Source organism: Molothrus aeneus, chromosome 7 (assembly GCF_037042795.1).
Source record: "Molothrus aeneus isolate 106 chromosome 7, BPBGC_Maene_1.0, whole genome shotgun sequence".
Classification (NCBI taxonomy): domain Eukaryota; kingdom Metazoa; phylum Chordata; class Aves; order Passeriformes; family Icteridae; genus Molothrus; species Molothrus aeneus.
The window spans coordinates 37,020,947-37,033,406 of record NC_089652.1 but is presented as its reverse complement, the minus strand read 5'-3'; the positions used below and the strand labels follow the sequence as shown (position 1 = coordinate 37,033,406).

Here is a 12,460-nt window from a genome sequence, read left to right as displayed (position 1 = left end):
GTGTCCAGTGGTTGATGCTCAAATAATTGGGAATAATTGGGGACTGGAAATAGAGGTTTTATTCCTGGGGGATTTGTGGCATCCAAGACAGAGAACTCTTGGATTTTCCTGCTTCACTGAGGAAAATGGGAAAACTGCTGATCCCAACATGCCTGGGACTGGATAAATTCAAATATCAAAAATAGCCAATATTTCTTATGTATAAATATATTAAAAATATATTTATGAAAGTATAGATGTCTATAAATCTCATGTATGAAAAATCTCCTTTGTATATATAAATATATAAAATACATCTCTATATACAAAAGTATCTATAAATCTCACATATATTAAAAACTCCTTTATATATAGAAATACATATAAATATATAAAATGTATATCTATATATAAAAGTATATCTCTATAAATCTTGTATTTATAAAAATCCCTTTTATATATAAATTTAGATATTAAAATATATATAAAATATATATATAAAATAAATATATAAATATATATTATATATAATATATATAAATATATATATTAAAATATATAAAAATATGTATCTGAAGCAAGAAATGAATGAATGAATTGCAGCAAAAGGAAATGCTGCAGTGCATTTATTTAGGATTGCTTTGCTGACCTGCAGAAATTCCATTTCTTCCTCCTTTTGTTTTGCCCTCTGATCTTTGCTCCCTGTGTTTAAAATCCAGAAATACAAAAAATTCCAGGGATATCGAGAAATGCTGGTGAGGTGAGAGGGGCTGCAGGAGTGAGGGGTGTGTGTGGAAAAGGAAATTAGGGAAGGAGGGTGGGAGAGAGAAAATCAGGAAAATTCAGAATTTAGGGACCAAACATGAATAATCCTTACAGGCAGGAATATGAGCAGGAATCCAAGAAATGCAGGGATTTAACTCCATCCTGTTATTTATTAATTCCTGTTAATATATTTATTATCCTGTTATTTATGGAGCTCATCCTCAGCAACACCTGACTGGTCCCTGCCCCCTTTTCTTTATGTCCCAGTAGCCAAAAAATCCCCAAAACTGAGCTGTGTTTAGGGAATTTTATTTCTATTCCCCCTGTAAATAATGGATCATTCCCCAATGGATGTTTTCCTCCTGGTGAGCTCCAGCTATAAATTGTATAAATTGTTATTTCATTCTTTTAAAAGCAGTTATTCTTTATTAAATAGTATAAATTGGTAAATTTTGGTAGAAATTGTTTTATACTGGACACAGACCTGAGGAATTCCTGTTTGGTTTGGGATCCCTGGATTCTGTTTTTCCTCTCTGCTCTGGACAATTTGGTACAAATTGTTTTATACTGGACGCAAATCTGAGGAATTCCTGTTTATTTTGGGATCCCTGGATTCTGTTTTTTCCCCTCTGTTCTGGGAAAATTCCCTATTTTCCATCATTTTGTCCCATTAATCCCGCCTTGGGTTTTTTCCCTGGCGTTCCCACTAATCCCATGGCCGCAATTTTATCAGACACCTCACAGTGAATATTTAAATGGAACCCTTTTATTTATACAAATGTACAAGAATTTACACCTGTTAAAAACAATTCAACATTGCAAAGCAAGATGCCTTAAAAAATAAATCTGGTGCAGCTCAGCATGGGTGGGTTTGGAACCCCCCAAAATGCTGCAGGGGGGTTCAGACCCTTTTTGAATTTCCTTTTTTTAAAGCATCCAGGGAGATGCCAGAGGGGGAAGGACAGGCTTGGAATTTTTATTTTTGGAAATCTCCAGAGCCAGGTGGAATTTGCATAGAAAAAGAGATTAAAACTCTAAAAACCAGAGATGGGGGAAAGGAGAGCAAAATTCCAGCTTTGGCTGGGGGTGAGACCAAAAAAAAATGTTGATTTTATAGCAAAAATCATTCAAAACAAACAGTGGTGAATCTTTTAGGGATTTCTCTGGTGGAATTCCAACCCTGTTCCGCTGGAAATGCAGATTTTTAGGGATTTCTCTGGCAGAGTTTGGGAATTCCAGCAGTTTTCTGCTGGAAATGAGGTTTTTTAGGGATTTCTCTGGTTGAATTTAGGAATTCCAGTGGTTTTCTGCTGGAAATGTGGATTTTTAGGGATTTCTCTGGCAGAGTTTGGGAATTCCAGTGGTTTCCTGCTGGAAATGAGGATTTTTAGGGATTTCTCTGGTTGAATTTAGGAATTCCAGTGGTTTCCTGCTGGAAATGCGGATTTTTTGGGATTTCTCTGGCAGAGTTTGGGAATTCCAGTGGTTTCCTGCTGGAAATGCGGATTTTTTGGGATTTCTCTGGCAGAATTTAGGAATTCCAGTGGTTTCCTGCTGGAAATGCGGATTTTTTGGGATTTCTCTGGCAGAATTTAGGAATTCCAGTGGTTTCCTGCTGGAAATGCGGATTTTTTGGGATTTCTCTGGCAGAGTTTGGGAATTCCAGTGGTTTCCTGCTGGAAATGCGGATTTTTTGGGATTTCTCTGGCAGAATTTAGGAATTCCAGTGGTTTCCTGCTGGAAATGCGGATTTTTTGGGATTTCTCTGGCAGAATTTAGGAATTCCAGTGGTTTTCTGCTGGAAATGAGGATTTTTAGGGATTTCTCTGGCAGAATTCGGGAATTCCAGCTGTTTTCTGCATATCCCAGGTGATGGGATTCCTCCTTTGCTTCCTCGCTGCCCATCCCAGCGGAGCAGGAGCTGTGGGAATGCTGCATGTGTTAATTACCGCGTGTTAATGAGCGAGGGGGGGGTTAATGAGCTGGGAATGCCAGCGGGCTGTTCCCAAGAGGAATACGGACATAGGAACACTTCCAGTGCCAGTTCTTCGCCGAGGTAAGCCGGGCTTTACCAGGTTAGGCTGGGCTTGGTGGCTTTTTCCAGCCCCAGAGGTCTTGTCCGGAATGGAAAGGTCCCGGCATCAGCGCGGGGTTCCGGGATCCTCCCCAGAGCTCCTGCAGCAGAGCGGGAATTCTGCTCCTAAGGCGCGGTCCTAAACCCGGGATCAGCCAGAACCGGCCGGGAGCTCAGGAGGCCGGGCTGGCACAGCTGGGCCAGCGTGGCGCTGTCCCTGTCCTGTCACCATCCCTATCCCTGTCTTGCCACCGTCCTGTCCCTGTCCTGGCCTTGGCACTGTCACCGTCCCTGTCGCTGTCCCTGTCCTGTCGCCATCTCTGTCACTGTCGTTGTCACCATCACTGTCCCGTCCTTGTCCTGTCGCTGTCATCGTCACTGTCCTGTCGTTGTCATTGTTACCGTCCCTATCCTGTCGCTGTCGTTGTCATTGTTACCGTCCCTGTCCTATCGCGGTCCCTCTCACTGTCGTCACCATCACTGTCCCATCCCTGTCCTGTCGTTGTCACTGTCACCGTCCTGTCGCTGTCATTGCTACCGTCCCTGTCACGGTCTCTGTCGCTCTCGCGGTCCCTGTCGCGGTCTCTATCACTGTCGTTCTCACTGTCCCGTCTCTGTCTCTGTCACTGTCATTGTCCGGTCTCTGTTGCTGTCGCTCTCACTGTCCAGTCTCTGTCGCTGTCTCTGTCACTCTCGTTGTCCCTGTCGTGGTCGCGGTCTCTGTCGCGGTCACTGTCCGGTCTGTGTCGCTGTCACTGTCGCAATCCCTATCCCTGTCGCGGTCACTGTCCGGTCTGTGTCGCTGTCACTGTCGCAATCCCTATCCCTGTCCCGGTCACTGTCCGGTCTGTGTCGCTGTCACTGTCGCAATCCCTATCCCTGTCACTCTCGCTATCCCTATCCCTGTCGCGGTCACTGTCCGGTCTGTGTCGCTGTCACTGTCGCAATCCCTATCCCTGTCACTCTCGCTATCCCTATCCCTGTCGCGGTCACTGTCCGGTCTGTGTCGCTGTCACTGTCGCAATCCCTATCCCTGTCACTCTCGCTATCCCTATCCCTGTCCCGGTCACTGTCCGGTCTGTGTCGCTGTCACTGTCGCAATCCCTATCCCTGTCACTCTCGCTATCCCTATCCCTGTCCCGGTCACTGTCCGGTCTGTGTCGCTGTCACTGTCGCAATCCCTATCCCTGTCACTCTCGCAATCCCTATCCCTGTCGCGGTCACTGTCCGGTCTGTGTCGCTGTCACTGTCGCAATCCCTATCCCTGTCCCGGTCACTGTCCGGTCTGTGTCGCTGTCACTGTCGCAATCCCTATCCCTGTCACTCTCGCTATCCCTATCCCTGTCCCGGTCACTGTCCGGTCTGTGTCACTGTCACTGTCGCAATCCCTATCCCTGTCACTCTCGCTATCCCTATCCCTGTCCCGGTCACTGTCCGGTCTGTGTCGCTGTCACTGTCGCAATCCCTATCCCTGTCACTCTCGCTATCCCTATCCCTGTCCCGGTCACTGTCCGGTCTGTGTCGCTGTCACTGTCGCAATCCCTATCCCTGTCACTCTCGCTATCCCTGCCCCTGTCCCGGTCACTGTCCGGTCTGTGTCACTGTCGCTGTCTCAATCCCTATCCCTGTCCCTCTCGCGGTCACTGTCCCGCGGCTGTGGCCGTGAGCCAGCGCTGTGCCAGCAGCGCCAGGCCGAGCGCGGCCGGTGCGGCGGGGCCGGGCGGGGCCCGGGGCGCGGTGGCGCTGAGCGGGGCCAGCGTGGCGAACACGGCGTCCGAGGCGTTCCGCGGCAGCGGCAGGTTACAGATGCTGCCCTCGCAGCACGACGTGCACACCTGCACGGACACACAGACACACAGACAGGGAATGAGGGATTCCGGGCCAAAAAACAGGGAATGGGGAATTCCAGGGAGGAAAATGAGGGGAAATAACGGTACATTTGCAAAGGAACTCCCTGTGATTTTTCTCTCCTTTTTCCCCCTCTCCTTCCACTCTTTAAAAATCCATCTATTGAGAGAACATGATTTTCCCCCTTCTTTTTCTTTCCCTTTTTTCCCCCTCGCTTTTTAATCATTCCCAAGGGAAATTCGATTTCAGCCGATGCTGAATTTACCCACTAACCCAGCCAGACTTCCGGCACTCCAATTACTCCATAAATTATAACTTTTATCAATAATATTATGTATATGATGGATAAATATTATATATACGTATATATACATAATATACATTATATAATACATATAATATGTATTAATATAATATACATATTATATGTATATTACATGTATATTGTATACATAATATACAATATTATATTAATAATAATACATATTTTAATATATATTTATCTACAAAATATATAAATATATTTATATATAGATAATAATTTATATAATAATATAATATACATTATATAATACATATTATATATAATATACAAAATCTGTTATATACTATATACATATAATTTAAGCATTATATAAACACTGTACATATATAGATATGTATGTATATATATAGATATATGTATATATAGATATATATGTATATATACATATATAGAATATATATATCTATATATTATATATGTTATATATATGTAGATATATATAAAATATAACATTATATGATATTATATATAACATGAAATATGTTATATGTTATTAAATATAGTTGTAAATTGGTTTTAATATTACATCGAATAGGCCGTATTTATTGTTGATATATTAAGGATATTATACAGTATATTGTATATATATTTCAAGATATAGATAATTCGTTTTATATATTAGATATAAATTTATTATATGTATAAAATATATTTAATATATAGAGAGAATATATTGTATATATTGTATCATGTACATTATATACTATATATCATGTATCATATACTATTATATATTGTTACATATTGTATTCACAATATTTTGCATATATGTGAAATATATTGTATATTATATATAATGTACATTATATATTACATAATATACTATATCTATTGTATTTTATATACTATATCTTTCATATAATATTCCTATATATTATATATTTTAGATAGCATTATTATATATTTCATCTATATTTTTATATTATATATTGTATATAACATAACATAATATAACATAACATAATATAGCATAACATAATATATATTGTCTTATCCTATTTATATTTATATATTTTCTACTATATTATATGTAGTATATTGTCTCTATTAGATATATATAATATATATTGCATAATATATATAGAGAGCACACATTACATATTATATATTACATACTAATATATGGAATATATATTGTACATTATTATGGATTACATTATATCTAAAATAGTACAATATACTGTATATATTGCATATACAATATGTATATATAATTTATACATTATATATACATTGTACATATATACGATATATATATTATACATATATAATATATAATAATACTATTATATATTACGTATATACTATGACATATAATTTATATTATATTATATGCATAGAAAATTAAAATATATCACAGAATGTTATATAGTCATAATAAAAATATTTACAATATCTACTACATATAATATGTACTATATTATACTATACTATATTATACTATACTATACTATATTATATTATATTATTATACTATATGAATATTTTCATTTTTATCTATATCTGCACATACTATATTTACAAAACAACCCCCAATTATACAATTTTTTTCTCTATTTGCCCCCAGTTTCCCCCACCTTGTACTCCTCGTGCCTGATGTAGGTGCATCCCGTGCTCAGACACTCCTCCAGGGCCACGCAGCGCTTGGTGACAGACACGCTCTCCCCGCTGGCCCTCATCATGTGCTGGCTGAAGCAGTACCTTGTCCCTAAAAATCATGGAAAAACCTTCATCTGATCAATTCCTGTTCCCTGAGAGTGGACCAGCAGGGGAAACAGGAAAGAAATGCTGGATTTTTATCAAATCACAGGATTTTTAAAAAATGAGAAATTTTTGATGTATTTATTGTAGATCATGTGCTGGCTGAAGCAGCACCTTGTCCTTAAAAAAAAAGGAAAAGTCTTTATCTGCCCAATTCCCTTTCCCTGAGAGCCCTCCAGCAGGAGAGATAGGAAAGAAATGCTGGATTTTTATCAAATCATGGAATTTTTTTAAGAAAACCAATTTTTTATGTATTTATTGTAGATCATGTGCTGGCTGAAGCAGTACCTTGTCCCTAAAAAACACAGGAATATTTATTTGCCCAATTCCTGTTCCCTGAGATTCCACCAGCAGGGGAAACAGGAAAGAAATGCTGGATTTTTATGCAATCACATGATTCTTAAAAACTAAGAAATTTTTGATGCCTTTATTGTAGATCATGTGTTGTCTGAAGCAGTACCTTATCCCTAAAAAACATGGAAATATTTATGTGCCCAGTTCCCTATTGCCCCTTTGTCCTGTCCAAACAAGGAATATCTGGGAATGTTGGGCTGCTGCCATGCCAGCCAGCCTGGGGGGTTTTATTGCTGCTGATTTGAGCTCAAAGGAAGCAAATTCTGGGCTGATAACGGGCCTGACACAGGCTGCAAACACAGCAGGGTCATCTCCTTCCAAAATAAATATTTCCCAAAGGCAAAATCCCAAAACAACCCAGCTAAATGGGATTCACAGGGGCTGTGGATCATCTCAATGTTCTGTGATGTTTTCGTTTCTCTTCTTTGTCTCAGAAGAGAACTGGTGAAGGAAGGGGAGATCTGGGCAGCTCAGATCTGATATTTGAGTGTTTGCACTAAAGGGTTTTTCTGAGCTGTTCCAAATTTCAGACTCCAAGGGGATTTATGGGATTAAATAAAATACCAAAATTCCAGCTGTGGCTGCCCTGAATGTGGATTTGTGCCATAGGAGAGGGAGGTGAACACAGCCAGCACTGTCCTGTATTCACCACTAAGAGAAATAAAACTTTTAAAAATCCTTCCCTGTGAGGGTGGGGAAGGGTTGGGATGGAATTCCCAGAGAAGCTGTGGCTGTTGCTGGATCCCTGAGATTCCAGCAGCAGGAGAAACAGGAGGGAAATTCTGGATTGGAAGAGTCCAAGGCCTTGGAAGTGCCCAAGGCCAAGTTAGATGCTTGAAGCACCCTGAGATCATAGAAGGTGTCCCTGCCCATGGAATGGGATGAGCTTTAAGGTCCCTTCCTACCCAAACCAGTCTGGAATTTTAGGAAAGCAACACCAGCCTGATTGAATCCCCCAGCTGAGCCAGAGGAAAACAGGGAATAGCTCCAAGTCCTCAACCTCATCCACTGCAAGGAGACAGAAAAGCTTAAGGGATGAACTCCAGAATCCCATATCCCACATTTCTGGGAATAATGGGGCTCCCTGGCAGGGACAGGTGGGTTGGGATGGGGCTGGTTACCTCGAGGGCAGTAAACATCCGGAGCCCAGCGGTTGCACTCGTAATTATCTGAGGCCTTTTCGCAGGTGAAACACTTAAATCCATGAGGATACGGCGTGGCTGAAAGGAATGGAAAACGTGGAATTAATAGGAATAATAACGGAGTTAAAATGACCCCATTAATCTGGTTCTACACTGCTTTTTGGGAGAAACACTTAAATCCACAAGTACGGCGTGGCTGAAAGGAATGGAAAATGTGGAATTAATAGGAATGATAATGGAGTTAAAATGACCCCATCAATCTGGTTCTATGATGCTTTTTTGGAGAAAACAGTAATATTTTCTCTCTTTAGACCCAAATTTCTCCAGATTTTCCTGTCAGTGTCAGCAGGTTGGTCCTGATTTGTAAGACCCCGTCCCCCACAGCACATTTAGGTCGCTGTGGACTCGTTCCAGCTGTGTTTACCCAGCCAAAGTGCCCAGCGCTGACTTCAAAGGGAGCTAATGGGAGCTGGGAGTGCTCATTCCCTTGGAATCAGAGCTCACATCCAACACTGCAGCTTTATCAGTGCTGATAACAAAATATCAGGTGGATTGAAACACTCTGGGAATTGTCCCATGGAGGGAAAGAGCTGCTCCTGTTCCAGGCAGGCTCACGGCCCCAGAGGGAACAAAACCACTTTGCTGAACCTCCAGCTCTGAACAGCAGCCTCTGTCCTAATTTATCTCACCAATCGAGGCCTAATTCCTTAATTGCTCTCCTGGCAGCACTTCTGGGGCACTTTCAATCTCCCCTGAAGGTGCTGCCACCTTCTCAGAAGCCAAATGGTGAACAGGTCACATTTATCAGTACTTTGAACCTCTACACCCCCAAGGGCCACATCTTCACTCTCCTCCTCATCACCTCCTCCCCTGGCAAGATGAGAAGCCTCAGCTTCTCCATGTTGTGCTCCTCTGGAATGTGATTTGGAGAATTGTTTACCCAGCATGTGAAATTGTTTTAATGTCCAATCACAGCCAGCTGTGTTGGACTCTCTTGAGTCAGTCATGAGCTTTTATTATTCATTCTTGTTGAGCCTTCTTGTGGCAATGCTCCTCACTCAGGGCTCACCAAATGTGGAATTTGCAGGCAACCCCGACAAGGGAAGAGAGGAGGATCTTGACTCCATGTTTCAGAAGGCTGATTTATTATTTTATTATATATATTATATTAAAAGAAAATGATATATTAAAACTATACTGAAAGAATAGAAGAAAGGATTTCATCAGAAGGCTTGCAAAGGAAAGGAATGATAATAAAACCTTGTGACTGACAAGAGATTCCGAGCCAGCTGACTGTGATTGGCCATTAATTAAAAACAACCACATGAGCCCAGTCCCAGATGCACCTGTTGCATTCCACAGCAGCAGATAACCATTGGTTACATTTTGTTCCTGAGGCCTCTCAGCTTCTCAGGAGAAAAGATCCTAAGGAAAGGATTTTTCATAAAATATGTCCGTGACACCTTCTGATGTCTCCTTTCTCTTTCTTTAGTATAGCTTTAGTATACAATTTCTTTTAATATAATATCACAATATAACAAATCAGCCTCCTGAGAACTTGGGAGTCAATTCTCATCTCTCACCTCGTCCTTGGGACCCTCCCAACAACCCAGGGCATCAGGGGGAGGTGACTTACTGGAGGGGTGGAGGTAGACGATGTCCTTGGCGGTGAAGTCGCGGCTCCGCGCAGCCGGAGCGTGGCCGGGCAGCAGCAGGAACAGGAATAGCAGGAACAGGAATAGCAGGAACAGCCTTGGTGGCCAGGCCATGGCCCGGCCAGGACCTGCTCATGCGGCGGCCGAGAATCCCCACCTGGGCAGAGTCACAGAATGCCAGAATTATCCAGGCTGGAAAGCACCTCCGAGACCATCGACTCCAACCTGTGACCGACACCCCCTTGTTCCATGGAGGGAAAGAGCTGCTCCTGTTCCACAGCCCCAGAGGGAACAAAACCACTTTGCTGAACCTCCAGCTCTGAACAGCAGCCTCTGTCCTAATTTATCTCACCAATCAAGGCCTAATTCCTTAATTGCTCTCCTGGCAGCACTTCTGGGGCACTTTCAATCCCTCCTCAAGGTGCTGCCACCTCCTCAGAAGCCAAATGGTGAACCACAGCACTGAGGGCCACATCCAGGCTGTCCTTACAAACCTCCAGGGATGGTGACTCCAGCACCACCCTGGGCAGCCATTCCCATGGCCAATCCCTTTTTTCTGGCAGAGAGCAGGGATGAGCAGAGCAAACCCACAAGGACCTGGCCACCGCCTCGTCCCCGTGACCCAACCGCAGAGCCTCCCACTCCTCTGGTTATTTTGGCCTCAACAAATGCCAAAATCATAATTATCTGAGGCCTTTTCACAGGTGAAACACTTAAATCCAAGAGGATACGGCGTGGCTGAAAGGAATGGGGAATATGGAGTGAAAAGGAATGGAAAATGTGGAGTGAAAAGGAATGGAAAATATGGAGTTAAAAGGACCCCATTAATCTGGTTCTACGCTGCTTTTTAGGAGGAAACAGCAACGTTTTTTCTCTTTGGATCCAAATTTCTCCAGATTTTCCTGTCAGTGTCAGTGGGTTGGTTCTGATTTGTAAAACCCTGTCCCCCACAGCACATTTAGGTCACTGGAAAAGGTGGACAAAGGGTCTCCCTGGATTTCCAGGGCAGCAAAAAGCTGGCTGGTCTCACAGGAGGTTGGTGCTTCTGCTGACACCTCATCTCCACCTTCCTCCTGACTCTTCCTCACTGGCTGGGCCACATCTCCATGATCCTACTGATTTTATCTTGGCATTTCCTCTTGGAAAAGACTATCTCAGAGCTGCAAACAAAGTCACCATTGGATTTTCCTCATCCATGCTCCAAAGGGGTTTATTCCCTTTATTATGCCATTAATAAATAATTTGGTGTATTTTTTCCTAAGTCCCCTGACTGATGGGAACTAATTAAAGCAGAACTCAATAACCACCGTGGTACCATTCCTGAGACCATTCCAACTCCAGGCTGTGGGGAGCCACCCAGGGGCAGGCAAGGCTAAAAAAACCATTAAATACACAGCTCAGATTATTAGAAACCCTTAAAAAATTATGAAAGTGCCTCAAAAATCAAACAGGACAGGAAAATCCTGAAAGGATGTGGCTGCTGAGCCCAGCTGGAGCCGATGGTTTCCTTTGGAATCCATCCAGAACACACAGAGCTGGGATGAGATTTTTCCAACCTGATCAACCAAAAGATCTGCAACACCCAGATAATTCCTAAGCAGCTCTGAATATGTGGTGGTTATTATCTAATAATTTTTTTTTTTGGTTGATTTTTTTTTTTTCGGGAAAGATATGATGGGGTTGGGGATGTCACCTCCAAATGTTTGTCCCACAGCAGAAATCCACCCAGGACCAGCAGCACAAAGGTTGTCATTGTCCCTGCTGTTATCTGCAAACAGCTTTTTTATTAAAACACAGTGAAATCCATAAAAAAAATATGAGGAAAAAAGATAACGCACAGCCCCGTGCTTTAAACTTTGTTGCTTTAACCTTATGAAGAGGGAATTTTGGATTTACTCCATTGATCCCTCTCAGCCAGGGGAGAATGAAATCCTGATTAGAAGCAGACAGGAAATAAAACAAACCTCTCCCAACCACGTGGAAGATGAAAGAAATGGGTCCATGTGGGATCTGGAGGCAGAATTTGGAATTTGGGACTATTTTTTTTATCCCAAACAACACCAGGAAGGTTTCACGTGCCCCACTCTTCATTTTAAGACATCAGCAGTTTGCAGTGAGACCATCAGGAGCAAAAAATGAGGATTTGATCCTGAGCTACAGCACCAGAAAATGAGGATTCACACCCCAAAAAGAGGAGCTCATCCCAGCTCAACTCCAACTCTCATCAATAATTAACAAATTATCAACATAAAGGACAAACAGTCATGGAATCAAGGTTGGAAAATACTTCCAATATCATCACATCCAACCATCACAGTGATATTTTAAGTTAAAGCACAGCAAGGTTGAAATAACAGCAGGAATTCCTCCCAGAGAGACAAGAATTTGTTGGGTTTGCTCATCTGAAGCACAAAACTCTTTTGTTTTTGCAGAACTGATCAAAGCCTTGCAGTTGGGGACGTTGGTTTTCCCAGTGTCCCTTTTGTGGGACCAACTGCTCACCCAGCCCCTCTCCAAATCCTCTGTGGCAGCACTCAGCCATCAGTTTGGAAAAGTG

General features: G+C 42.2%; 1 protein-coding gene across 1 annotated transcript in view; it reads right to left on the bottom strand.

The window, feature by feature from the left end:
* Window positions 1-1,488: 1,488 nt before the first annotated feature.
* The window catches only part of LYPD6 (LY6/PLAUR domain containing 6), a 31,150-nt gene continuing 20,178 nt past the window's right edge, over window positions 1,489-12,460 (bottom strand). Inside the window, exons 2-5 of the mRNA XM_066553991.1 lie at window positions 9,885-10,060; window positions 8,228-8,326; window positions 6,569-6,699; window positions 1,489-4,653 (exon numbers count right to left, since the gene is read on the bottom strand). Coding sequence (XP_066410088.1) covers window positions 4,459-4,653; window positions 6,569-6,699; window positions 8,228-8,326; window positions 9,885-10,017 — 558 coding nt within the window. The 5' untranslated portion in view covers window positions 10,018-10,060 and the 3' untranslated portion in view covers window positions 1,489-4,458. The remainder of the gene's footprint in view (window positions 4,654-6,568; window positions 6,700-8,227; window positions 8,327-9,884; window positions 10,061-12,460) is intronic.